Source organism: Saccopteryx leptura, chromosome 4 (assembly GCF_036850995.1).
Source record: "Saccopteryx leptura isolate mSacLep1 chromosome 4, mSacLep1_pri_phased_curated, whole genome shotgun sequence".
Lineage (NCBI taxonomy): Eukaryota > Metazoa > Chordata > Mammalia > Chiroptera > Emballonuridae > Saccopteryx > Saccopteryx leptura.
The window spans coordinates 221,378,754-221,406,651 of NC_089506.1; the positions used below are offsets into that span (position 1 = coordinate 221,378,754).

The 27,898-nt window shown below is 51.4% G+C and overlaps 1 protein-coding gene and 1 non-coding gene across 5 annotated transcripts; one reads left to right on the forward strand and one right to left on the reverse strand.

The window, feature by feature from the left end:
- The first annotated feature begins 76 nt into the window (after nucleotides 1–76).
- Nucleotides 77–27,252, forward strand: PALB2 (partner and localizer of BRCA2). Of its 4 annotated transcripts, XM_066383403.1 has the most exons (14): nucleotides 90–280; nucleotides 2,420–2,479; nucleotides 2,614–2,716; nucleotides 4,749–6,209; nucleotides 9,116–9,660; nucleotides 9,742–9,834; nucleotides 10,462–10,533; nucleotides 12,559–12,720; nucleotides 13,885–13,970; nucleotides 14,114–14,275; nucleotides 17,462–17,584; nucleotides 21,396–21,483; nucleotides 25,036–25,184; nucleotides 26,466–27,252. In XM_066383403.1, the coding sequence occupies exons 1-14, from the start codon at nucleotides 233–235 to the stop codon at nucleotides 26,674–26,676; spliced, it is 3,363 nt and encodes a 1,120-aa protein (XP_066239500.1). In that variant the 5' UTR covers nucleotides 90–232; the 3' UTR covers nucleotides 26,677–27,252. The 4 variants fall into 4 exon arrangements, with proteins under 4 accessions (XP_066239502.1, XP_066239500.1, XP_066239501.1 ...); XM_066383405.1 differs by having other exon boundaries at nucleotides 77–280; nucleotides 9,116–9,834; XM_066383404.1 differs by having other exon boundaries at nucleotides 9,263–9,834.
- Nucleotides 3,974–4,081, reverse strand: LOC136404663 (U6 spliceosomal RNA). The gene has a single exon (XR_010751378.1). It is a non-coding gene; the product is annotated as a U6 spliceosomal RNA (small nuclear RNA).
- Nucleotides 27,253–27,898: the final 646 nt, after the last annotated feature.

The following is a 27,898-nucleotide window of genomic DNA, read 5'->3' on the forward strand; positions in this document are numbered from 1 at the left end:
CTCGGCGCTCCGCTAGGCGGCCGCGCTCCGTCGCTCGGTACTCCCCGGCTGCGCGTGCGCAGGCCGAGCGCGGCACGTCATTGGCCGGGTGGACGGCGCGCGGGTCCCGCCGCCTGGGCCGGCGGGTCGCGCGCTGAAGGGGGTAATCCTGGGGCGCCAGTGGAGCTCAGGGCCGGCCGGAGCGCTCGGGGCCGACGACGCTGCTCTTTTCGTTCGTCCGCTCGCCGGCTCGATGGAGGAGCCTCCCGGGAAGCCCCTCAGCTGCGAGGAGAAGGAAAAGGTGCTGGGGGTGGGGGGGGTAGGGCTTGACCCCCGAACTCTGACCCCGGCCCCAGGGGTCAGCCTAGGGCGTGCTGACCTCTGTGCAGCCCACGCTCTCGGCGCTCGGGGGCGCCCCGGGAGTGGACCTGGGGGAGCGCGCTCTGCTCGCCTGAGGGCGTGTAAAGAACACGCTTTCGTTGTTGCACAGATAAATGCAGAGCAGCGGGGACAGCCGGGTCCCCGCGGGCACCCCCTCGAGCCTGGCTCTCCCACCGCAGCCCCGACAGACAGCAGTCCGTTAGCAGGCGTGGGGGTGCGCGGGGCTCGCCTGGGGTCCTGCAGCCGCCCCAGCGCCGTGTATTTTTATGGGAGGAGGACGTGTACGCACGTGGTTAGGTCGGGCTGGCTCTGCACGTCCTGTCTGCCCCTCTGCGCCCTGGGTGACGTTCCCGTGGGGACATGTTTATCGATCCTGTTAGGTTTTTTGTTTTTGTTTGTATTTTTTTGAAAATACAAAAAGAGCCGGCTCTTTTTGAAGTTAGAAGCAGAAAGGCAGTCAGATAGACTCTCACATGTGCCCGACCGGGATTCACCCGGCATGCCCGGGGGTGGGGGGTGGGGGGTGTGCTCAGCTGCAACCGGAGCCATTCTAGCGCCTGAGGGGGAGGCCACAGAGCCATCCTCAGCACCCGGGCCATCTTTGCTCCAATGGAGCCTTGGCTGCGGGAGGGGAAGAGAGAGACAGAGAGGAAGGAGAGGAGGGGGTGGAGAAGCAGATGGGCACTTCTCCTGTGTGCCCTGGCCGGGAATCGAACCCAGGGCTTCCAGACGCCGGCCGACGCTCTACCACTGAGCCAAGTGGCCAGGGCCCTGGACCCTGATTTTTTAAAGTTCTGAATAGTATTCTGTCGTATGCAAGTTTCTTTAAATGTCACTCTGCTGAGACACTTAGGTGGTGTTCAGCTTTTCTGCTGCCACAACAGCGAACGGTGTTGCTCTGACCATCCTGTGCCAGCTTGTGCTTCTGCTGGTGGTAGCTCCAGAGTTATCCGGTACCGCTGTTCCCGGCGTTGTGCTTCCACAGGAGAGTTCATCTCCTTCCCCCAGCCTCCCTTCTAGTGTGGCGGGGTGAGAAGGGCATGTCGGAGTCAAGAGAAGCCGGCTGACTTACTGGGCACTGCAAGAAGCAGTCGGGCATGGACTTGAGAACCCAGACTGGAGAGCTGAGCTGGTGGGACCGCGTGGGTTTGGACCACCTGCCCGTTGATAGGCTGTGTGATCTTGGAGAAACTGCTTTCCCTCTGACCTTCCTTAGGCCAGCTTCTTCCTCCTCCTCCGGGTCTAGGTTCAGGGTAGTCCTCAGAAACGATCCCTGGCCGCCATACTAAAGTCAGGTCCATTCCCATGACTCGGGAGCACTCACGTCTCCCTGTGCATCCGGGTGTTGATTACCATGTGAAGTCGTGTGTTTGTTTTCTTGTTTATTACCTGCATTGTTCACTCTATGTGAGCTTAACTACTCTGTGTGTCCAGGACGCGGAACAATAGCCGATACCCTTATGGACTAATACAGCTATTGTCCTCAGGTGGGAGAGAGAACTGGGTCAGTAACTGACAAATTAGAGATTCGTTTGCCAAGTGAATGTCTGAGGGTGACAGCTCCTGACTCCTTGGAGGATCTCACAGGAAGAGAGGTGGCGGGGGTGGGGTAGGGGAGGGCAGAAATAAGTAGGTGACAGTGTAACAGGCGCTGTAGTGAAGGAAGCGCGGAGGAACGGGGGTGGGTGGTAGTGGTGGGGTGTCTACCCTGGACTGAAGAAGGATGTAGAGTCTGTTCCCGGGAAACAAGAACCTGAGCTGAGACTTGAGGAATCAGTGGGCACGAGGGGAGGGAGTTGGGGAGAAAAGGCCCCCGTGATAAGAGCAGCCTGTGCAGAGGTTCTGAGCCAGCCAAGGGCTTGGGGCTCTGAGAAGTGAGAGGCGCGGGGGCCAGCCCTGCCCGCTCCACGGCCTCCAGCTGAGGGGCCGGCAGAGCCCCGCACGCAGGCTGGGTCCTGGCAGGCTCTGTGCCCCTCCTCTGCTCAGGTGTGGGGGTGCGCGGGGCGCGGCTGTGGTCCTCTGTGTTGCTCAGCATGGTCTGGTGTTTTCCTTCTTCCAGCTGAAGGAAAAGCTGGCGTTCTTGAAACGGGAGTACAGCAGGACCCTGGCCCGCCTTCAGGTGAGTGAGTCTTGGTCTCTCAGTGACGGTTCATAGAACAAAGTCGATGAACACAACTTTTTTTCATAAGAATGAAGCTTTGAAAAACTTCTTTCACTTAACTTTGTTTCCCGGACTGCTCTTCCCTTCTCTAGCGTGCCCAGAGAGCTGAGAAGGTCAAGAGTTGTATTAGGAAAGCGGAGAAAGAACAAGGTTGTTCGCCCCAGCAGGAAGCCTCACCTCAGCGGAACTGCTCAGGTAAAGCTGACCCCGGCACTTCTGCTCGCTTTGTTAACCCTTTGAGGAGCACGAACGGTCACGGCATCCTCGTGCCTCCTGACCATCCAGAGGACAAGCACACAAATATTCTATTTTAAAAATGTGGAAGGCAACATTAAAGAAAGGCAAATGTGTGTTCTTCTTGTTTCCATGAATTGGTTATCAAACGTGATTTTAAGTTAATAAAACTGGAACTGGAACTAATTTCATTTTCTGGAAGAGAAACCTCACTGCCAGGGGGTCAGCGAGCATGAAATCTCACTACTCACAGGGTCCATTCCTTTCCCGGTGTGTTTGGTTGTGGTTCTTTTTCTCAGTCAGAAGGTCAGGATGCAGCGGACTCTTGAAGTTGTACAATGTGCTGATTTTTTATGTAGTCACAAGACAGTGCAGCCATTGTCACTACCTACTTCCAGAGCATGTTCATGTTCACCGCCCCGGAAGGAAACCCCGTTCGCCCCCGACTGTTAAGCTACTTTCCGTGTCTGTGCATTACCCTGTCCCAGACAAGTCACAGACATAGACGCGCACAGCGTGTGACCTCTGGTGACTGGCTTCCCTCGCTGAGCACAGTGCTCTCAGCGGTCACTCCCCTGGACGCACATCACTGTCTGTTCCCCTTGGCAGCTGATGAAACTCCTCTCTCTGGACGTCCCATCATCGGGAAGTGCCAGACTCTCCTATAGCCTCTGTACCGCGGTGCATTCTTACCACAACGCGTAAGGGCTCCAGTTTTCCCGCATCCTCACCAGTACTCTAACCTGCCACGTTAAAGCTTATAACCATCCTGGTGGGTGTGGACTGGTATCTAATTGTGGTTTTAATCTGCACTTCCTAGAGACGAATGAGGTTGAACATGGTTTCATGCGCATAGAAGCCATTTTTATGTCTTTAGATAAATGTCTATTCCACTGTCTTTTACTAATATTTTAGCTAGTGTATTTGTTCTTTTGTTCTGGGGTTATAAGTGTCTTCTTATTGTAGCTATTACACCCTTATTAGATGCCTGACTTGTGAATATTTCCTCCCATTCTATGAGCGAGAAACGTTGCTTTCAGTTGAATAGTTTATTTAGTGCTCTTTTTCCCATTCAGTTAAACTGATTGCTTAATTATTGGAACCATTTTTAAATTAAATTTCTACTTATGGCTGGAAATACTCTAAAAAACATGGTCATATGTCATGTTAGTACTTAGATGATTGATAATCATAAAATTGGAGGCTATTGAAGTAGGAAAGAGGTGTTAAAGTAACGAGCTGTTTGATGACATCCTTACGCAGGGACCTTGCTGGCCTTCTCTGTATTGTATCCAGTTTCAGTACCTGGGCTGCTGAAGCGAGCACTCAAAATCATCTTTTCTAGCACAGTTCTATTTGTTTATTTATATCTACTTAAAATTATTGTGGTGTGTTAGATTATTAAAAACTTGGCACTTTTTTTTATAAATAAATTTTTATTTTAATGGGGTGACATCAATAAATCAGGGTACATATATTCAAAGAAAACATGTCCAGGTTATCTTGTCAAACTTGGCACTTTTATCTGCCTGAATGAAATACATTTATTCTTAAGAAAATATTTGGTAGTATTTATGTATGATTTTCTTTTTTTTTTTTTTACAGATAGAGAGAGTCAGAGAGAGGGATAGACAGGGACAGACAGACAGGAACGTAGAGAGATGAGAAGCATCAATTATCAGTTTTTTGTTGCAACACCTAGTTGTTCATTGATTGTTTTCTCATATGTGCCTTGATCACGGGCCTTCAGCAGACCGAGAACCCCTTGCTCGAGTCAGTGACCTTGGGTTCAAGCTGGTAAGCTTTGCTCAAACCAGATGAGCCTGTGCTCAAGCTGGCGACCTCGGGGTCTTAAACCTGGGTCCTCGGCATCCCAGTCCGACGCTCTATCCCCTGCGCCACCGCCTGGTCAGGCTATGTATAATATTTTAATATAAATGTTTTTCATCTTATTTCAAAAGGAAAATACTAATTCTATATGTTTCCCCCTTAGAACCTGAAACGAAAGTATCTCCCTGTGATGCGCTGCACGTCCACCCCCATCTTGGAGAAGCTGGAAACGGGAAGCCTGAATTCTTGGACCTTGGGCGTAGCCCAGCAGGAGGACTGGGGGCGCAGGGAACGGATGGTGGCCCCGAACATTTTGTCTCCAGGGTCGGTGGTCCTGCTGGTGAGAAGAGGCAGAGGAAGCCGCCAGGGAGAAAAAAGCAGCAGAAGAGAACGCTTATTTCTCCAGAGAGAGAATCCTTCTTTGACGCTGAATCACTTCTCGTCTCTGGAAAAAGACTAAAGGAAGCAGGAGAGGTCAATGGTGGACGTCCTGGGACACCTGGAACTAAAGTAAGACCCTGCTCCTCAAGTCCTCCGTGGGACGTCCCAGCCTCTCAAGCATCAGGAGCGGGGACGGAGGGAGGGGGCGTCTTCGTGCCGCCGAACGCCGAGGCGCAGGGCGCTGTGGGTGCTCTCCCAGGAGGAGGTCATCTCTCCAGGGCGCCCCCGCCTCCACCGCGTCCTCCGTCAGGTAGCCGCAGTGGTCAGCACCTTCACCCCAAGCCCCCTGAAGGGAGCTGCACACTCCCTGCCCGTGGTTTAGAGAACGTGGACCCTGCCTCCCCTGTCAGCGTAGAGGCGCACGGCGAGGACATGACTGGCTTCCCGGGGAACCCGGAGGTCAGCGAATCTGGACGCGCTGGTGGCCAGCTGCCCAGAAGTCCTGCCGTGGAGGCAGGCGATGCATGTTCTGTCAACGAGCCGACGTGTAACGTGCCAGCGAGTGAAAAACAAACCTTAGAGGAACGAAATCACACAGAGAGGTCCTCAGACTCTCCCAGTAACGCCCTCGACGGTAGACATGAAAGTCTTCAGGAAAATGCGGTTCTGAGTCAGGCTGAGAGTCCGGGCTCGGAAGTTATCCCTCCTGTTCCAGCAGGTGGTGGGACACATCCCTGCCCTGCGCCGGAGGGCCTTCTTTTTCCTGCGGAATATCATGTGAGAACCACACGGAGTATGTCAAATTGCCAGAGGCAAGTGGCCCCGGGCGCCGTCATTCAGAGTCAGTTGGGTGTCAGAAAGAAAGGGATCAAAAACAGAAAGGAAGCTACTAAAATTTTACACCTTCCAGATGAAGAAAGGAACCGAGGTGACGTTGTAGCATGTCACCCCGACACGGGACAGGCGAGTTCAGGGAGTCCTTTCCAGAGATTTCTCTCGTTGCCTGCAGTCAGCTCTCCCGCCGGGCCCACGCAAGGTGACGTTCCTCGGAAGGCGGTCACCCAGCCTTCCGGCCGCAGACGCAGAGGAGCCCGAGAGCCAGCCGGCTCCCCGGTGTTACGGCCTCACGCACTGCTTTGGCCCACGCCCGGCGCGTGGGGTGTGGACGTGTCCAAGGACGAAGCCACCTCACACAGGGATCAGAACGGGAGGCCAGGTGTCCACGGTGAGAGGGGAGTTACAGGTAAATCAAAGCGTGGTGGAGGATGGTGACGACAGGGGCCTCGACTGATGACTCGGGGACTACACGTCCTACAGATAGTCCCTCGTTGACTCATCATAGGAACCCGACGGGAGTAGAATCTCTTTATCCTTCACCTGGCAGATGAGGAGAGTAAGGCACAAGGAAGTTAACGTGCTTTTAGTTAATTAAAGTGGCAGAACCAGGGTTCAGACCTGGCTGTGTGGTTGGAAGAGTTGACATACATTGGGTGTTGACCTAAGGTGAGCATTCAGGGACAACACGGTCTATTCGTGGGGAGAAGTGTAACTAACTCAGGAAGTGTTTTTGGAGTAAAATGAAATGCGTGTCAGAGCAAGAGCTCGCTGACGGCCTCTCTCAGGAATGATGGTGTAATCAAATGAAATAGGTCTGAGCAACTTCTTTTCAGTAAAATACCCAGTATCGTCTCTCTGAGGTGAGCAGTACATAAGATTTTGGAAGATAGGAGGAGACGTGTAATTTAAACCTGTTTCTTCACTTACTGGCGAGTCATCCTCTCTGAGAAACTGAGCAAAAAACTAGGTCATTCCCCGTGGTTCTGTGCTAGAGATCAGCAGACTTTCTGTAAAAGGCCGTGTAGTCAAGTGTCTTTGTGCTATGTCAGAGCTACTCAAGTGTATAGAATGCAAAAGTAGCCACAGACAACCTACAAATGTGGCTATGTTCTAATAAAACTTTATTTACAAAAGTAGGGAGCCTGCCTGACCAGTGGTGGCGCAGTGGATAGAGCATCGACCCTGTGCGCTGAGGACCCAGGTTCAAAACCCCGAGGTTACTAGCTTGAGCGTGGCATTATTGAAATGATCCCATGGTCACTGGCTTGGGCCTAAAGTTGACTGGCTTGAAGCCCAAGGTCGCTGGGTTGAGCCACAAGGTCACTGGCTCAGCTGGAGCCCCCCCCCCCCCCCAGTCAAGGCACGTATGAGAAGCAATCAGTGAACAACTAAAAAGTGCCACAACTATGAATTGATGTTTCTCATCTCTCCTCCTTCCTGTCTCTTTCTCAAAGAAATAAATAAGTGCAGGGGAGCCTGGCCCTGGCTGCTCCTTCTGTGGTTAGAGCATCAGCCCGGCAGGCAGAGGTTGCAGGTTTGATCCCTGGTCAAGGCGCATAAAGGCACAGTTCTATGTTTTTCTTTCTCTAAAATCAGTCACATAAAATAGGAAGCCTGCTTGTTCTGCCCCCTTGGACTCAGGCTCTGGTCCCTGAACTATAATGAGCGAAATTAAAACTGAGTCACGATTTATCTTCTAGGCAGCGAGAATGGAAAGGAATCCGAAAGTAGGACAATCTCTCAATAAACTAGAAACATTCTTTGTAACATGTTCACATAATCTGCAGCTACAGTAAATTTATTTTTTTCTTGAGGTGACCCTCACATAACAAAATTAACGGATTTAAATTACGTGAACAGTTCGGTGACAGTCGTTCACAGTGTCCAACCATGGTCCCCCTCCACAGTTCTGCAACTCATCACCATATGCGGAAACTCTGTGCCCACAAAGCATTTGAGCTCCACTTCCTCTCCCGAAGCCCCTGGCAACTACTGGTCTGTTCTTCTCTGCATTTACTCCGTTCATTATTTCATGTCCGTGTAATTATGCATTGTGTGGTCTTTTGTGTTTGGCCTCTTTCACCTGGTTGTCAAAATCCATCCGTGTTCTAACACATATCAGTCCTTTTATTTTATTTTATTTTTTATTTATTCATTTTTAGAGAGGAGAGGGAGAGACAGAGAGAGAGAGAGACGAGAGACAGAGAGAGAGAAGGGGGGAGGAGCTGGAAGCATCAACTCCCATATGTGCCTTGACCAGGCAAGCCCAGGGTTTCGAACCGGCGACCTCAGCTTTTCCAGGTCGATGCTTTATCCACTGCGCCACCACAGGTCAGGCTACCAGTCCTTTTTTATGGCTGAATAATACTCCATTGTGTATGTGTATCAAGGCTGTTTATTCATTAGGTGTCCGGGTGCAGCTGCGTTTTGAATGGTGTTAAATTTCTGTTGCTGAGAATAGTAAATAAGTCCCCTGAGCCAACTGGCCAGTGGTCGGGCATTGGCCTGGCGTGTGGGAGTCCTGAGTTTGAGTTTGATTGTTTTCAGGGCACACAGGAGAAACAGCCATCTGCTTCACCCTTCCCCTTCTCTGCCCCTCCCTCCTCTCTCTCTCTCTCCCTCTCCCCCCTCTTCCCCCCACAGCTGTGGCTCATGGGCTCGAGTGAGCTGGCCCTGGGCTCAGAGGTTGGCTCCATGGCCTCTGCCTCAGGCGCTAAAAAATGTCTGGTTGCAATGGAGCAGCCCCAGGTGGGCAGAGCATTGCCCTGTAGTGGGCTCGCTGGGTGGATCCCGGTCAGGGCGCATGTGCGAGTCTGTCTCTCTGCCTCTCCTCCTCTCACTGAAATAAAATCAGAGTAGTAAATAACCTCGCTTGAAAGGGGGATTAAGTTGTCTTCAGTGAGAAGAGCCAGCGTTTTGTAGCCTGTTGGGATCGTAGTTTTAGAGCAGAAAGGACTTCAGAGACGCTTAGTCTAGTTCCCTTACGAGGACAGGGGAAAAGGAAGGGAATGGACTTGCCTGAGGTAACACAGCAAGTCCGTGGCTGAGCTGGGACCAGCCCCGGCCCGGCTCCCCCCGGCGAATGCCGTTAGCACTGTACTGTCTGGTACTGTCTGGTACTGCCGGGGGAGGGCTGCTGGTCAGCCTCTAACCTGGGGCTCGCCTTCGAACCGTTCACTGAGGAGTCCGGGTCACGGGTGGGAAAGGCGGTGACCCTGTCGGTTCCTTGAGGCGTCCAGAAGCCGCGCCCTGTGGGGTCCCTGTCTCTGGTTGGGCGTTTGTTGTTGTTGCTGCTGTTCCTTTCTGTTTTAGGGAAGGAAGGTCCCTGCCAACAAGAGGACGGCTTTTCTTCCAGCCGGGACGCTTGTTCAGCTTTGAACGAGGGTGCGTGCAGAGCTCCTCCTCCTAAGAACGAGATGCTGAGTTTAAAGCAACTGTTGTCTTTTCTCAAAATCACAGACTTCCAGTTACCCGATGAGGACTTTGGCCCCCTTAAGCTTGAGAAACTGAGGTCCTGCTCAGCAAAGCCAGCCGAGCCTCCTGGGTCAGACGTGCTCGGAGAGAGGCGTCTTGCAGTGCAACGTCTAAAACGCCGGCCTCGGCAGGAGGGCCTCTCCTCCACCATGTTACTGTTCACGCCCCCGAATACTGCCGCACCTGACGATGATGCCGGCGCGGTGGAGGCACTGGGTTCGCCCGCCTTCCCGGTCCTGGGCACGACTCCCGCCCCCGGCTCCCAGGCACAGTGTGGCACAGCATCGGCAGAGGTGGCCAGCCGGACCTGCTCTTCACCCCCGAGTTCTCACGGGGGAGCGGGGGGAAGCACACGGCACCACGGTGGCGCCAGCCCGCCAGAGGTAGACGGCAGCCCGCCCACATCTGGGAGGAAAGGGCAGCCAGACTGTGACTGGGACTGTGACTCGGGTTCTGGCCCCCAGGCCACACCGGCCCCCGCTGGCTCGTTCACTGTCACAGAGAGTCCGCTCCCTGGAAACACCTGCCCGGAATTGTGGGGACGTCCCGTGGAACAGGTACAGTCTGCTCTGTGACGTTTTCTCTGAAGGAAGGAAGTACCTTAGGGACTGTGGACAGTATGACTTCCTTCCACATGGGATCCTCTGTGTTTAAGAATGTTTGAACGTGTGTCCTTGACATGACTTCACTGTAAACTTTTAAATTTGTTCTGGGGAAATTAAAGTTTGTTTTATTTATTTAAGTGAGAGGAGGGGAGATAGATTCCTGCATGCGCCCTGACTGGGATCCACCTCGGCACCCCTCCTCTGGGGCCGATGCTTGAATCAACCGAGCTATTCTCGGTGCCTAGGACCAATGCTCAAACCAATTGACCCACTGGCTGCAGCAGTGGGGAGAGGGAGAGAAAGGGGAGAGGGAGGGGAAGAGAAGCAGATGGTCGCTTCTCCTGTGTGCCCTGATGGGGATTGAACCTAGGACGTTCACCCCCCCCCCCATGTTTTATCCACTCAGCCAACCCGCCAGGGCTGAAATTAAAGTTATTTTTTAAATGTATTTTTAAAATTGAGGGATTGTATCATCATTGTCATCAGGGAAGAAGTTTGTCATGTGAAATAAATAAGCATTTTGATGAGTAAGTGGTGCAGGCAGATGTCACACACAAAGCCTGGCTTTTGTTTCTGCAGACTGAAATAGCCGTGGTCCCTGCTTGTGACAGCTTAACCCCAGGCGGCCTACAGCTGGTCTCAAAGCTAAAGGTCAGGAGACTGTTACATTGTAATGTGTCTTGTGTCTTACGTATAAGGAAATGACTTGGTAGGAAAATGGAGAAGAATTTGTTTAAGTAGCTTTTCATTTTTCACTTAATACTATTAAATAAATGTGGTAAGAAAAAAAAAAAGATTCAGAAAAACAGAGTAAAGTGTTTTGTTTCTCACAATATTCACCCGTATCTATATTTCGAGATTATCTCCCGAGGAAGTTGACATGTCAGGCGATTGCCAAGAACAGTGTAAGCTCAGTAACGCAGCTCCTCTGAATTTAAATCAGGCATGTTAACATGGAGAGGAAGAAAGAGGAGGCGTCCGTGACTGTCCTACCCCAGTGATGTCACGCTTCTGAAACAGCCACGTAGGGTGATTTATCAGACAGTGGGCAGCGGATTTCGACTGTGACGGAGTGAAGGGGTCATCCTCTGTGCTGTGTGCTATGTGTGGTTCTGAGAAATACAAATGACGGTATTCTGGGCATGATATTTTAGTGACTCCTGAGACGGAGATTGGACCTGAGACGTAGTGAACTTTGTGTTCGTGGGGCCTGAAGTAGCTTGGTGTAGAGTAGGGTTTCTCAGTTTCACTGCTCTTGACATTGGAGGCTGGATAATTCTTTTTCTCTTCTTTTTTGGGGGTATTTTTCTGAAGTGAGAAGCGGGGAGGCAGAGAGACAGACTCCCGCATGCGCCCGACCGGGATCCACCCAGCATGTCCACCAGGGGGCGATGCTCTGCCCACCAGGGGGCGATGCTCTGCCCACCAGGGGGCGATGCTCTGTCCATCTGGGGCAGTTGCTCCTTTGCGGCCGGAGCCATTCTAAGGCCTGAGGCGGAGGCCATGGAGCCACGGAGGCTGGATAATTCTCTGCTGTGGGGGTTGGGGTGGCCTGTGCACTGTAGGATTGTCCAGCAGCCACCTTGGCCTCGACCAGCTAGGGCCAGGAAGCACCCTCTCCCCATGTGACAACCAGAAATGTCTACAGACACTGTCAAGTATCCCCGCGGGCAGTGTTGCAGAATTGTCCCCAGCTGTGAACAACTGGTGTAGAAGGAAGAGCTTCACGTCCACGTCCATGGCTTCTGCCCGTTACTGGCTTTGTGACCTGGGGCGAATCGTGTAGCCTCCGAGACCCAGGTCCCCTTTCAGTAGAAGATACAGAGTGGTCACTGTGTCATGTCGCAGTTATTCTCCAGTCAGTGTTAATAACTTGGTTTCTTCATTGTCAACACAAACGAGCGGACAGTTCATCTGTCTCTTCAAGTTTGTGAGTAAAGTGCCGCTGCCCTGCTTTTGTATTGCTCTTGTCTGTCTGTAGGTGGGGGAGCCTCTCTCTCCCCATTTCTAGAACTATTTCTCTCTTAGAGATCTGACTTCCGAGATTTGTCCGTTCTGTGGGTCTGCCAGGACAACCTCCTTTTTGGTTGTATTGACTTGTTAATTGAGGTTTTCATTCCCTGTGTCAGTTTATTCTTTTGTTTTTCATTGTGCTTCTTTCATTGCTCTTTTACTTTCTTGAGCTGCTGGCTTACTTTATTTTCTATCCTGCTCACTATTTGATAGATGGCTTCATGACTGATGGTACATTTTTGGGGGGAAAGTCTCGCTTTGGCTGCATGCTGCCGTGTTTGGTTGCCTGGCGCTCTCCTTGCTGTGTGTTTAGAAACAAGTGTGTTGTTGCAATCCACGGGTCCTTCATCAGGATGTTTGCTTTCTAAATGGATAAGTGCTTACGGGCTGTCCTCTGTGGTTAAATTCGAATGTATTCCGTTCTGAAACTATACTTTTAAATACTTTTAAATTACGTCGTGAGATAAGGATGTGTGGACAGTTTTTTTAATTACACCTAAGACCACCACGCTCTTCATTTTGACCTGCATAAAACTTGAATTCCGTCTACGTGGTATTTTTATCGCATCCTTGTCGTACATCACTTCTCGTATTTATTCATTTTATAAAACAGACCTCGAGTATTCCCTTAACTTAAATAACCGTTGTTGCCGTTCTGGTCAGAACCCTGCAGGTTCCTGTGCCGTGGATGTGAGCGCCGTGTGCTGGGAAACAGCTGGCCTCAGAGAGCCGTGCATCGTAACTGCTTGTGAAGACACCGTTTCCCTGTGGAGACGCCTGGGGGCGTGGCAGTGGGAAAAGGTGTGTTCCTGGCACTTTGCGGAGGTGAGTCTGAAGAGATTGTTTGCGTGATAATGGGTGGTGGGTGGGCAGCTTCCCAAAAAACCGAGGGGGGATCTGTGACTATGCAAGACAGAACAGGGAGGTGCTCTTTCCCCAACGTTTTTATTATGAAAAGTTTCAAACATAACAGAAGAATTGTGCAGTGAGCGCCCTGTACCTGCCGTCTCAACCCTACAGTCCCCACAGTGCTCCTCTAGGGTGATTGCACGTTTCTCTTAGAGCGGGTTTTTATACTAGACCCGTTGAAGCAGCTTGGAATTTCCTGTCCTACTTTTAAACTTGCTGATACCTTCTTGATCTTCCTCTTCTTGAGAACATTGATTCTGCTTCTTTTCTTTTTTTTAAATTCAGTGAGAGGAGGGGAGGCAGACAGACAGACTCCTCCATGAGCCCTGACCGGGATCCACCCAGCAAGCCCACTAGGGGGCGACGCTCTGCCCATCTGGGGTGTTGCTCTGTTGCTCAGCAACTGAGCTCTTCCTAGCGCCTCAGGCGAGGCCATGGAGCCATCCTCAGCACCTGGGGTCATCTTGCTCCAATCGAGCCATGGCTGCAGGAGGGGGAGAGAGAGAGATAGAAGAGGGAGGTGGTGGGGTGGAGAAGCAAATGGGCGCTGACCTGTAAACTTCTAGTATATTGAAAGCTGTGTTCCGTGATCGTTTGATACGTGTACGCATCGTGAAAGGGGTCTCACAACGCGGCACACCCATCACTTTGTATAGTTACTTGTTTTTTTATTTTTGTGAGAACCTTTAAGATCTACTCTCAGCAGATCTCATTCTTGTTCTTTCTACAGCTTCTAGCTCTCCTTTTGCTCAACAAATACATGTTCAATGAAAAATTTATTTTAAATGGCTTCATAATGCTTCATGGGCTCACAGGCCAGATTTAACTTAATTATCCTCCTGTTGTTAGAAGCATGGTTCCAGTAATTAAACGCTGCAGTAAACACTGTTATGAATAGAGTTTACCTGGATTTGCAACTCATAAAAAGAGGGTGCTTGCCGGACCTTCTCACATTTCTTCAGATGTTGGAAACTACCCTGGCACAGGAAGAATGAAAAGGAATGCAACAAATTTTAGAAAATTTAGATTGGTGAAAGACGAAACAAGCGAACACCATTTGATGTTCTTCGTCTTGTTCAGGTGCCAGTGTTACAGATCGTACCCGTGCCTGACGCTTATGACCTTGTGTGTGTGGCTTTGGGGAGTTTGGAGATCAGAGAAATCAGGTGTGTCATTCTCCGGGGGGGGGGGGGGGTCCTTTCCCTCCGTCCCAGACGGAAGTTCCCATTTAAATCTGTACCTGAGTCCATTGTTACTACTAGAAACTGAACCCCTGCCGTCTCTGCATTTCTCCTTGTATTCGGTGTAGGGCTTTGCTTTGCTCCTCTGACGGTGAAAGGGAGAAGCAGGTGCTCCTGAGTTCTGGAAACATCCAGGCCGTGCTGGGGCTGACCGGGCGGAGGCTGATCAGCAGCCGCAGGACCGTCTGTGATCAACACATAGAGATCCTGATGTTGGCAGAGGACGGAGGGTAAGCCCAGACCGGCCCATCTGCACCATTAGGTGGAGAGTGCCTTGTCCCGGGTTGCAGAGGAAGTCTTGTCTTCCATGCCATGTGCACCTCTGTCCACACGGGGGCGTAGGAGCCGTCCAGAGCAGTGGTTCTCAAAGTGTGCGCCCTAGAAGATTTCCAGGTGTGCCCTGTGGTATTCCAGAGAAATGTGTGCCTGCTGGGGACCAAAAACCCAACAGGGATTTTGGAGTTTAGATTTTGGGGGGACAGAGGTGTGGGGAATTGGCTGTAAGCTGACAGTATGCCCAGCCCCCACCTCACTTGCCTGATTACGTTGCAAAAGGCTGTTAAGCTGTTACACATCCCCCATGTTCCCCAGAAAGACTGGAGGCAAGTTTCTTCTCTCCTTTGGTGTCAAGTTAGGATGATATGTATAGTGGGGGTTTTCTGCACTCAACACAATTAAGAGTAAAGAGAGGAATTCTTCAATGTATTCATAAGGAAATGAGAGTTTGCCTTCAAATAGATGCCCAAACATTGAAGAAATCACTAGGACACATCAGGCTCATGTTTCTCATAACACATGAGTGAAAAAACTTAACACATTCGTGCTGGGACCTGCCGAATTTTCTAAATCTTACTAAGAATGTATCTGTATATATATATAAAAAGATAACTTTTTAATCGTCTTTATTTTTTTGTTTTTGTTTGTTTTTACAGGGATAGAGAGAGAGAGAGAGGGACAGATAGGGACAGACAGACAGGAACAGAGAGAGATGAGAAGCATCAATCATCAGTTTTTCGTTGCAACACCTTAGTTGTTCATTGATTGCTTTCTCATATGTGCCTTGACCTCGGGCCTTCAGCAGACCGAGTAACCCCTTGCTCGAGCCAGCAACCTTGGGTCCAAGCTGGTGAGCTTTGCTCAAACCAGATGAGCCCGCGCTCAAGCTGGTGACCTCGGGGTCTTGAACCTGGGTCCTCCACATCCCAGTCTGATGCTCTATCCACTGCACCGCCACCTGATCAGGCGTCTTTTTATTTTTTTAACCCCTCTTTACGAATTCTAAAAAGCATTAACTCAAAAAATGTAACATAAAAATGTTTTTTAATGTCAGAATAAATTTAATTTTGTCATTTATTTCATTTAATTACCATAAAAAGATGCTTGGACTTTTTTTTTTTTAATATTTGACTTAATTATTATAACATATTTCTCAGAAATTTGTACATGGTGTGTCTACAATTATTTGTAGGATTTTAAATGTGCCCTGACTTCAAAAAGTTTGAGAACCACTGGTCTAGAGGGGTGGGAGCGGACGTGCCGGAGGACATGGCCGGGCGGGGCCTCGGGGGGTGGAGCCTCGGGGGGTGGAGCTTGCTCTCCTGTCTCCTCTGAAGTCTCCGTGTGCCCCTCGGAGGCGGCACACACCTCGAGACCCTACACCTTCTCTTGTTTCGCGCACTGGCGTTCACGGCTTCCGCTACCATCTAGACCAGGGTCCCCAACCTTTTTTGGGCCACAGACCGGTTAAATGTCAGAAAATATTTTCACGCCCGGCCTTTAGGGTGGGTCGGATAAATGTATCACGTGACCGAGACAAGTGTCAAGAGTGAGTCTTTGACGGATGTAACAGAGGTTGTCTGGTCATTTTAAAAAAATAAAACATCGTTCAGACTTAAATATAAATAAAACGGAAATAATATAAGTTACTTATTCTTTCTCTGTGGACCGGTACCAAATGGCCCATGGACCGGTACCGGTCTGCGGCCTGGAGGTTGGGGACCACTGATCTCAACGCTGATCCTTGCAAACGTACACTTCAGTTCTGCACTCTTTCGTGACCTCTGGATCTGCAAGGCCTGTTTATTAGACATCCAGGGCTCCCTCAAATTCCAACATGCTGAAAATGAAGCTCCTAGCACCCTCTGTGTCTTAACATATACTCATCTGTGTACTTTATTGTGATTATTTGTCTGTCTTGCCTAATAACAGGGACATGAACCTTGTTAGTCTTCTCTTTTTTATGAATGGTTACAGCCCTCTAGACCAGGGGTCGGGAAACTTTTTGGCTGAGAGTGTCATGAACGCCACATATTTTATTTATTTTATTTATTTTTTATTTTTTTATACCTTTCTGAAGCTGGAAACGGGGAGAGACAGTCAGACAGACTCCCGTATGCGCCTGACCGGGATCCACCCGGCACACCCACCAGGGGGTGTCGTGACCAGAGCCCCTCTAGCGCCTGGGGCAGAGGCCAAAGAGCCATCCCCAGTGCCCGGGCCATCTTTGCTCCAATGGAGCCTTGGCTGCGGGAGGGGAAGAGAGAGACAGAGAGGAAGGAGGGGGTGGGGGTGGAGAAGCAAATGGGCGCTTCTCCTATGTGCCCTGGCCGGGAATCGAACCCGGGTCCCCCGCACGCCAGGCGGACGCTCTACCGCTGAGCCAACCGGCCAGGGCCCACATATTTTAAAATGTAATTCCGTGAGAGCCATACAACGACCTGTGTACATTATGCATTATCCAATAAAAATTTGGTGTTGTCCCAGAGGACAGCTGTGATTGGCTCCAGCCACCCGCAACCATGAACATGAGCGGTAGGAAATGAATGGATTGTAATACATGAGAATGTTTTATATTTTTAACATTATATTTTTATTAAAGATTTGTCTGCGAGCCAGATGCAGCCATCAAAAGAGCCACATCTGGCTCACGAGCCATAGGTTCCCGACTCCTGCTCTAGACAATAGAGAAATAATTATTTGCTTCAATTAGGCAAGTGTTAGTGGAGATGGGGAGAATCAGATTTTGGGAGAGATGAGATGATACAATCAGTAGGAGCTGGGGATTGACAGGATCGAGGGGAAGGAGATGAGGAGGATGTCCAGGTGTCCGGGCCGGTTACCTGGGTAGACAGCGGCACCATCCACTGAGAAAGGAATGCAGAAGGAAGCCCGAGGTTGAACGAGAGAGCCAGTGACTTTAATTTTGGAGATGATTAATTTGGGGTGCTTGCACTATATCCAGGCAAATAATATGAAAATACTATATGTTTATCTTAGAAAGTTATAGAATGTACATTGTTTTCCCAAAAGTTTTCTCTGGCATTCGGTTAGTGTTTTATTGTGCAGACGTCAGTCATATGTACTGCCTTCTTAGAGACTGCCTTGGTGCAGAATGCTGGTTTTTAATACTATTTTAGATGCAGAAGCAAAGAGAAACAGTTTCTGATGCCCCCTGAAGAGACGGTGCTCACTTTTGCTGAGGTTCAAGGGATGCAGGAAGCTCTGCTGGGCACCACGGTAACGAACAGCATTGTCATCTGGTAAGTTTTCCCTCGAGTTCCTCGGCTTTCTCTTCTGTAGTGTAGTACCTCGGACTGACTTCACAGGGCTGTTAAGACTGGGTACGAGACTCTAAGTAGGGTTGTGTTTTCGTTTGTTTGCGATCAGATGCTAGACATTTGTCTAAGAACATCGCATTGATTCAGACGTGAAGACAACCAGTCTGGGTCAACTATAAATGAATGGCATTGTACTGGCATCAGTGTGTGATTGTTTCTGTGTCTGGTTCACGGCTGAGTCAGACCAACTCTCCTACTTCACGGAACTACAAACCCTGGGATCCATGTAAAAATCATCTCACGAAAGGCCCTGGAGAGTGAGCAGAAGGAGAAGGATCCTGGAGGGGGTTTGACCCTTAGAGAAAGGAGCTACCACTGGACGTGCTTCCTGTTCTTGTGGCTCTTCGTAGAGGACAGGCCCCAGTCTGCACCCAGCGTGGCCAGAAGCTTGACAGAAAACCTTCTGTCACCTGACCCGTGGTGGCGCTGTGGACAGGGTCGACCTGGAACTCAGGTCGCTGGTTCAAACCCTGGGCTTGCCCGGTCAAGGCACAAGTGGGAAGCAGCTACTGTGAGTTGAGGTGATACGACAGAACTCAACTCTCCCCCCCGCCCCTCTAAAATCTAAACAAAGAAAACCTCTGTCCTGCCCTGGCCCGGCATCTCAGTGTCAGCGTTGCTCCAACAGGCCAAGGTTGTGGGTTTGATCCCCGGTCAGGGCACATGTGAGAATCCACCGGTGACAGCATGAGTGAGTGGGATATGAAGTCAGTGTTTTCGGACGTCCTGCTGTCAGAGGACATCCCCACTTGGGCACTTCCCCCTGGTCTCAGGTCTTCTTTGAGGACAGTGTTCTTTACAAAAGATGTCTTTTCTTTCTGCTAGTTCTCCAGTCCAGATGTTCATTATTCAGCTCCCATTTAATCTGGTAGTTGCCGTCAATCAGCATGTAGCCTCTGGACCCTCTCTCTTGCTCTTATTCTATAGACACTCCTGCCCCCAGTCGTGCCCCCTCCGCCCCAGAAGTAAACCTTCGTGGGCTCACGTTCTCTCCTCAGCTCCGTGTCCGCCGGGCTCTGTGACAGACCTTCCTCTTCGCTGGGCCGTGCTCCTCAGCTCCTGTTTCTTCTTCCCATCCCGCAGTCCCCCCTGTAGCTGATAGTGTGTGGCGTTTCGTATATAATGCATCCCAGCAGAATTAGAGGGTGGGGAGGGGCCTCTGTACTTAGCTTCTAGAGTAAGTTCCAGTTCTGTGTTAGGGGCACCTTCCCCCACCGCGCGTTGAGTTCTGTGTTAGGGGCACCTTCCCCCACCGCGCGTTGAGTTCTGTCGGATCACCACAGCCCCCATCGATGTTTTCCTGTCTGGATTCGCGTGGCCCTGGTTTTGTGGTTTAGCACGTGCTACTTTGTCTTCTAAATGCCCTGAAGATAGCAGTTCTCAGTGTCTGCCTTAGCTCTGCTTAGGGTTGCTGTTCAAGGATACCGGGTTCATATGTCTGTCACAAGCTACCTTTTTTTTTTTTCCCCAGAGACAGAGAGGGAGTCAGAGAGAGGGACAGATAGGGACAGACAGGAACGGAGAGATGAGAAGCATCAATCATTAGTTTTTCGTTGCGACACCTTCGTTGTTCATTGATTGCTTTCTCATATGTGCCTTGACTGCGGGCCTTCAGCAGACCGAGTGACCCCTTGCTCGAGCCAGCGACCTTGGGTCCAAGCTGGTGAGCTTTTTTGCTCAAACCAGATGAGCTCGCGCTCAAGCTGGCGACCTCGGGGTCTCGAACCTGGGTCCTCCGCATCCCAGTCTGACGCTCTATCCATTGCGCCACCGCCTTGTCAGGCTCACAAGCTACCTTTTACCTGCTGGGCTCTCTGTAGCTTTATGAGTGCAGAGAGTAGCTGTTCACCTCCCTGTAGGACTCCTGACTTATGAGCTGCCTAAAGTAACTCATGTTACATATACTCCAGGTCAGGTGGCCCATTTGAAACTACTGCTGAAGGTTTAAATATGGAATCTTGGTCAAGTTGTATTCACTGAGCACAGTCTTTCAGCTTGATAGCTATTTGAATCTACTTCTTTTTTTTTTTTTTTTTCCCTTTTTCTTTTTGTGACAGAGACAAAGAGAGGGACAGATAGGGACAGACAGGAAAGGAGAGAGTTGAGAAGCATCACTTCTTTGCTGCGATGCCTTTGTTCATTGATTGCTTTCTCACATGTATGGCCTTGGGGGGGGGGTACGGCAGACCGAGTGACCCCGTGCTCAAGCCAGTGACCTTGGGCTCAAGCTGGTGAGCTTTGCTCAAACCAGATGAGCCCGTGCTCAAGGTGGCGACCTCTGGATTTCGAACCTGGGTCCTCCACGTCCCAGTCCGACGCTGTGTCCACTGCGCCACCGCCTGGTCAGGCTGAATCTGCAGCGCTTTGTGAAAGATGCAAATATGAATCAGATATGAATCCTGGTCCCAAGGCCCCTGACATCTGGTAGGCAAAGGAGATTGCTTGATCATTCCCAGTGCCCAGTTCCTTACGGTCCACAGTGGGCCAGAGTGGCAGAGAGCTGGACAGACTGTTCTGGGGTTGGGGAAGAGCGGTTGCTAAGCACAGAGCACGCACCACCCTTTCTAAGAGGCAGACCTGCCCTGGCACCCCGGGTATGAGGAGAACTTTGCATACTTACCTGAGAGTTTAGTTCCCTGTCTTTAGTTTCTGCATACAGTAACTGGGCCATTGAAAGTTCAGAAGTATTTGTTGAATGAACCCGTTATACTCTATCACACTATAGATTAAATATAAATGAGGCCTGTGGACACTGCCACGTAGAATTGGAGGCGGGGAGGTTTTTGTGGCCTGGTGCAGACAGGGAGGAGTGACAGAGTCTGACCGGAGCTCGGGCAGCCGGGAGGAGGCAGTCCATCAGATGCATGGGCACTGATCAGTGTGGGGCTGGGCGTGGTCAGTCGCGAGGAGGGCGTTGGGACGGACAGCGTGGGTCAAGGTAGAGAGCGGGGGCTACGTCTGCGGCTGCACAGACAGGAGATTTCAGGTAGAGGAGCAGTGGGGACACAGGGCTGCAGACTGGACTCGTGAGGGCTACACGACCACGCAGAATAACCTGGACTTGATCTGTGGCTGATGGGGGCACTGCACGTGTCCCACAGGCAGAGTCACACGGCGGGACAGCGGTTAATGTCCCGGACCCTCAAGCCAAGGAAGGAGGGGTTCCGACAAACTCTCTTTTCCTTTATTCGTATTGGCCCTCCTCTCTCCTCGCGTTGTTTTTCTGTTTGCACCCCAACTCCGTCTTTCCTCGTCTCTCCGTTATCTTGAGCTGGCTGCAAACTCAGCAGGCGTTCTGGAGCCGTAATGACAGGTCTGTTCCAGGGCCTCTCTTGCCTAACCAGGTTTGGTTTCCTGACTGTTCAGTCTTCCACGGACAATGTAGGCGTCACAGGAATTGTGACAACATCATAGTGATAGATGTATATGCCATGTGCCTGATTTCAATCCCGAGTCAGCGGAGACACTGGAGCCCTTTTCCCCTGCGGCTTGGAGGCCTCTCTCCCCAGTGGCCGAGAGAGGACGGAACTGTCCGATTAGTGGACCCACTGGCCAGGGTCCGCTGTCGTTCTGTGTTTAGCTCAGTCTGTGACTAAACAACACCAAGGTCGTGTGTCTCTTAGTTTTTCCCCTCGGTCCCCTCCTCAAGGATGCTGTGACAAAGACGAGAACATTATGTGAAAACCGATGTGCTGGAAAAGTGTTACCAGCGTATCTCTCTTTGGTATTTAAGGAATTTAAAAACTGGGCAGCTCCTGAAAAAGATGCACATTGGGGACTCCTACCAAGCGACCGTCTGTCACAGAGCCTACTCGGAAATGGTACGTACCGGCCAGCTGGGACCCCTTGGTGTCTGTTGAGTGTTGCTCTTGGTGTCGCTGAGTGAGAGCGGTCACTTAGTAAGTAGTAATTCACTGGCTCTGCTTTCTGCCTATTTTTTTCAAAATTGGGTAGCCATGTTTGTTCTTTCTTGAAATTTATGGGTGAAAAGAAGTGTCAGTACCATATGATTGGTCAGTTTTCTGGCTGCATGACTTGAGGGCACACGTTTATTACTGGCTGTGAATTGTTAAAATTGATTTTGAGAGAGAGAGAGAGAGAGAGAGAGAGAGAGAGAAGGGGGTGGGAGGAGGAGTAGGAAGCATCAACTCGTAGTAGTTGCTTCCTGTATGTGCCTTGACCAGGCAAGCCTGGCATTTCAAACCGGCGACCTCAGCGTTCCAGGTCGATGCTTTATCCACTGCTTCTCCACAGGCGGGCCCGGCGGTGAGTTTATACTGAGAAAGAGTATGCCTGTGATCAGACTGTCACAGTGTGGCTCCCGGCCTGAATGACTCTCCTGAGGGAGGAGGATTAAATGGTCACAGACCTGTGGCTCTCCTAGGCTCTCGTGTTCTCGTCTAGAGACAGACACAGTCTCGGAGCCATTGTGTTAACACACTTGGTGGACAGTCTGCTCTGGCATCTGAGCGGGGGAGGTAGCTGTCCAGGAGTCAGGGATAACGGCCTGTGTGTCCAGGCTGAGCCGCGAGCTGAGGAGGCTGCGGTGGCCAGCTCGGTGCCGTGTGGAGACGGACGTGCCCGGACTCGGGGCGGCCCCGCGAGACTCCGCCCGTGCCGGCTCTAGACACCAGGGTGCTCCTCCCCCTGCCCAGCGGCCTCTGAGGACGTGGGCTCAGGAGGTCTGTGGTCTCACACCATCTGGCACATGGTCTGCAGGCTTACTGTTCTTCCTAAAAGAAGAGGGTTGAATTCACCTCTGGAATGATTACATTTACCTACTAGGCATTTAAGTAACTTTATATATGTGATGTCACAGAATTAATTCCTATTTAGCTTTAAAATATTTAGCAATGGAATATTAAAATACTTAGAAATGGAAAAGATAGTAAGAAAGAGTTCCCCATGAAGCCACCTGCCAGAAATACTAGTTTGCAGTTGAGAGCAGGATGCGGCCACATTTCTGTAAAGGGACAGAGAATATTTTCAGTCCTGCAGGCCTCATGGTCTGTGCTGCAGCCTCTCAGCTCAGAGCAGGATGCGGCCACATTTCTGTAAAGGGACAGAGAATATTTTCAGTCCTGCAGGCCTCATGGTCTGTGCTGCAGCCTCTCAGCTCAGAGCAGGATGCGGCCACATTTCTGTAAAGGGACAGAGAATATTTTCAGTCCTGCAGGCCTCATGGTCTGTGCTGCAGCCTCTCAGCTCAGAGCAGGATGCGGCCACATTTCTGTAAAGGGACAGAGAATATTTTCAGTCCTGCAGGCCTCATGGTCTGTGCTGCAGCCTCTCAGCTCGGCCACCGTCACACACAGTCACGTGGTGACACGTGACACACAGGTATAGCCATGTTCCTTTCCCGTGGAACCTTCTGAAACTCGAATTTCACAGAATTTTCACATGCCATAAAAGAGTCTTCCTCTGTCTTTTTTTCCCAACCAGTTCAAAATGCAAAAAGCTGTCCTTAGCTCACGGGCCCTACAGAAATAAGCCTGGAGCCGGATGTGACCTGTGGGCCAGTTTGCCAGCCCGTAGTTCAGTGTATGGCATTGAACATGTTTTTAACTCTCAGCTATTTACCGATTGTAAGGGGAATTTGTGCTGGTTATAAAAATTCAGTCATTCTGGAAATGCATAAAGTAGACACGAGTGTTATTATTCCCAAGATGGCTCTATAATTAATTCTCCCTATTTCACCCTCCAAAGGTAATAATTTTCAACATGTAGTCTATATATAGACATGTATGTGTGTGTGTGACATAGCTTCACACACAATAATGTTATTAGAATACGTAATTTTAAAGCTGAGAGAGATTTATAAACATTTTCCACAGAAACAATCATAGATGATGGCGTCTTTCTTTTTCTTGCTCGATAAATAATAAATGAATAAACCATTGTAGACTGGCCTAAAAATCCGGTCACCACTTCCAAGATGGTGCTTCTGGGAGTGTGTGTTCTGAATTTTCAAAAACCGACAGACAGATGAACATTTCCAGTGTGAGGTGTCCCTCCGTGGGTTCATGGGCCAGCGTTCCCCACAGGGAGGGTGTGGGGTGTCCGTGGTGTCTGGGGTGTAGGGGCTGTTTCAGGCCTGCAGAGAAGTGGCTGAAAACCCCTGGGGGCCCTGTGTGCGGGGACGCTGCAGCCCAGCCCAGCGACCCTCTCAGGGCTGAGAACCCCTGGGGGCCCTGTGTGCGGGGACGCTGCAGCCCAGCCCAGCGACTGTCTCAGGGCTGAAAACCGCTGGGGGCCCTGTGTGCGGGGACACTGCAGCCCAGCCCAGCGACCCTCTCAGGGCTGAAAACCGCTGGGGGCCCTGTGTGCGGGGACGCTGCAGCCCAGCCCAGCCCAGCGACCCTCTCAGGGCTGAGAACCACTGGGGGCCCTGTGTGCGGGGACGCTGCAGCCCAGCCCAGCCCAGCGACCCTCTCAGGGCTGAGAACCACTGGGGGCCCTGTGTGCGGACACGCTGCAGCCCAGCCCAGCGACCCTCTCAGGGCTGAGAACCCCTGGGGGCCCTGTGTGCGGACACGCTGCAGCCCAGCCCAGCCCAGCGACCCTCTCAGGGCTGAGAACCCCTGGGGGCCCTGTGTGCGGGGACGCTGCAGCCCAGCCCAGCGACCCTCTCAGGGCTGAGAACCGCTGGGGGCCCTGTGTGCGGGGACGCTGCAGCCCAGCCCAGCGACCCTCTCAGGGCTGAAAACTGCTGGGGGCCCTGTGTGCGGGGACGCTGCAGCCCAGCCCAGCGACCCTCTCAGGGCTGAGAACCACTGGGGGCCCTGTGTGCGGGGACGCTGCAGCCCAGCCCAGCGACCCTCTCAGGGCTGAGAACCTGAGAACCGCTGGGGGCCCTGTGTGCGGACACGCTGCAGCCCAGCCCAGCGACCCTCTCAGGGCTGAGAACCCCTGGGGGCCCTGTGTGCGGGGACGCTGCAGCCCAGCCCAGCGACTGTCTCAGGGCTGAGAACCCCTGGGGGCCCTGTGTGCGGGGACGCTGCAGCCCAGCCCAGCGACCCTCTCAGGGCTGAGAACCCCTGGGGGCCCTGTGTGCGGGGACGCTGCAGCCCAGCCCAGCGACCGTCTCAGGGCTGAGAACCCCTGGGGGCCCTGTGTGCGGGGACGCTGCAGCCCAGCCCAGCGACCCTCTCAGGGCTGAGAACCACTGGGGGCCCTGTGTGCGGGGACGCTGCAGCCCAGCTCAGCGACCCTCTCAGCCGTCTGCCCGAGAACAGGTGAACTGTGACAGTGTCCCGGGACTCACAGCGTGGTGTTCACCCCTGCAAGTCTTGCGTTCTGTCCCCGCCGGCCCTGGCTTCTGCTCGCCATGGTCCTAATGATTTCTCTGATGATCCGTTTTCCGTCTAAATCAGGGGCTGCTTTTTGTTGTCCTGAGTCATCCCTGCGCCAAAGGGAGGGAGCGGTCGGGAAGCCCCGTGTTCCAGCTCATCGTGATCAACCCGACCTCGGCCCTGAGCATGGGCCTGGCGCTCTACTGCCTCCCTCAGGGGCAGGCTGGCAGGCAAGTGTGAGTGCCCGTCAGTGGGCCGGAGCTCTGCAAGAGCAAAAAACACAAGACGTTTCTGTGTCCTGCGGTGAACGGACCGAGGGACGCGTGTTAGAGGTAGAGTGTTGAGTAGATAGATCTGAGTCAGGCCTCAGGTTCCTGTCCCCTGACCCCACCGCGTGGTGTGGGGTAAGGGTTTAATGTGTGTTCAAGCCCTGCTTTTCCTCATTGCAGAGGAATTCGTGTTCTCTACAGAAAACATCACTTACGTCTTTTCATTAAGAAAAGTTTTAAACGTTCTTCAGGAAGACATCTTTACGTTGAACTGTGAGCCCCCCCATGTAGACAGCTAATAATACGATCTGTGAATAAATATCTAACTACTGACTGTCAGAGGGTGATGTGCAAGGTGCTGGTTATGGCAATGAGGAAGAGCAACATTTTTTTATTGCATTTATTGGGGTGACATTGGTTAATAAAATTATCTAGGTTTGAGGTGTACAATTCTATGATACATCACCTGTACACTGTATTGTGTATTCAGCACCCCAAGTCAAGTCTCCTTCCATCACCATTTACCCCCTTCACCCTCCTCCCCCTCCCCTCCCCTCCTTTTCCCTCTGATAACAACTCATTTTTATTAAGTACTTTCCGTGTGTTTGGTACTGTGCTATTACCTATTTCATTACACCTCACAATATTGACCACGTCCCCCTCGTGCTGATGAAGTCAAATAACTTGCTCAGAGTGGCACCGCTCTTTGTTAGAATTCAAAGCCAGGTAGCTGAGTGCAGAGCCCCGTCTTTAAAAGAGAGCCAGACTTCTGCCTCATGATTACACCTGAAAAGTGCTGTGTAAAGAAGATGAATACAGGGCATGTGATGGAGTGTGTGTTTGAGCGCACGCACGCACACGCTCTGCTCTGGACAAGTGATTAGCTGTGACCCTTCTGCTGAGGCGACGGGCCTGAGTAATGGCAGACGCCCAGCCCCACGAATGCCTGGGGTCAGAGCCCGCCAGGGAGAGGGACTGGTGGGAGCGAAGACCCTGAGGACACTGAGTTGGCCACCGTGAGCTAGCGGGCAAGAGGTCCAAGGTGCGTCAACAGAGAGGCCGGGACTCACGTGTGGTTCTGTTCAAACTGCCGCGGAGCCAGCAGCCCCCGGATTGCAGACCGGCACCTGTAGTTCCAGGGGGTCTTGCTCGTACTGCTTTGGGAGGGATCGTTGTGGCCTTTTGTTTGTTCATTTGTTTATACGTATATGGTTTGAATCTCTGTTCTCTGCTTGCTGTTAGGTTCCTGGAAGGTGACGTGAAGGGTCACTTTGCAGCAGCAGTGCTGACGTCTGGGACAATTGCCGTGTGGGACTTACTCCTCGGTCACTGCACTGCGGTCCTCCCGCCCGTCTCTGACCAGCACTGGTCTTTTGTCAAATGGTCAGGGACAGATTCTCATCTGCTGGCTGGACAAAAGGATGGGAACATATTTGTATATTTAATCAGTTAGGGTAAGAGGAAAACTGTGCTGGATATCTTGAGCCACCTAGGACTTTTAAATTGTAACTACAAGGAAAGTGTTTGAATGATATTCAAAGTAATTACTTGTATTCTTTCTGACAGATGTTTTATTCTAATGGTTAATGCTCGTTTATACTGTGGGGGAAAGGACTCAGGGTCATCTTTGTAATTCCTTGCATTTGCCCATTTGCTTTGGAAAGTGTACGTAAAGCTTCAGATGTTAATAAGTTTTTTCGTTTTGTTTTGTTTTTTTGCACATTCTCTCTCCCCTGAGCACAGCCACACATTTCTTCCACCTTTCTTTCTCTCTAAGTTCTCGGGGGCCCCATGAGACTTGCAGTGGGGGGAGCCGAGGGCAGCGGGGGGAGCCGAGGGCAGCGGAGGGAGCCGGGGGCAGCGGCAGCCCATCCCGGGCTCATTCCCTGGACCTGCCTCCCAGGCCCTGGCTTTCCCGTTGGCCAGAGCAGCCCCGCCTCTGCCCGTCGCTGCTTCTCTCCCGAGCTGTTTCTTGTTTCACTGCCCCCAGCTTTGATAAACGTACTCTTCAAAATAAATAAATAAAATACTTTGACACAGTTTGCTTGGCGTACTATTTTTTCCCCATTCTATGAAGGTCATTTTCAGAAACAAGTAATTATTTTACAACTAAAATGATGTTTGCATAGTAAGAGTCAATTGCAGTAAGATGAGAAGCATCAACTCCTGGTTGAGGCACGTCCTTGTTCATTGATTGTTTTTTCAAATGTGGCTCGATTGCGGGGGGCGCCTTTAGCCAGGCCAGTGACCCTTTGCGCAAGCCAGCAACCTTGGGGTCATGTCTGATCCCACGCTCAAGCCGGCGACCTCGGGTTTCAAACCCGGGACCTCAGCATCCCAGGTCGACGCTCTCTCTGTTGGGCCGCCACCTGGACCCGCTTACTGTAATTCTACATTTATTAGTGTTACATAAATCTGTTTTTAGATTCTTATTTTATGCTGAGTTTTGACCTATTGAATCATTTTCATTCCTGTGGAAGAATCGCGGCATGCAGACTTTTAAACGCTTCAGAGACGAAGTGAGAAGTTCCTTTCCTTCCCGCAGGATGAGTGTTGAGGGTTCTAGTTGTGCGCTGGAGGGCGCAGTGCCGCCAGGGGCCGCCAGGGGCCGCCACCCCGCCCGTGTGCTCGGCAGCGCCGCTCCGTGCGTCGCCCGCCCCGCCCCCGGGAGCGGA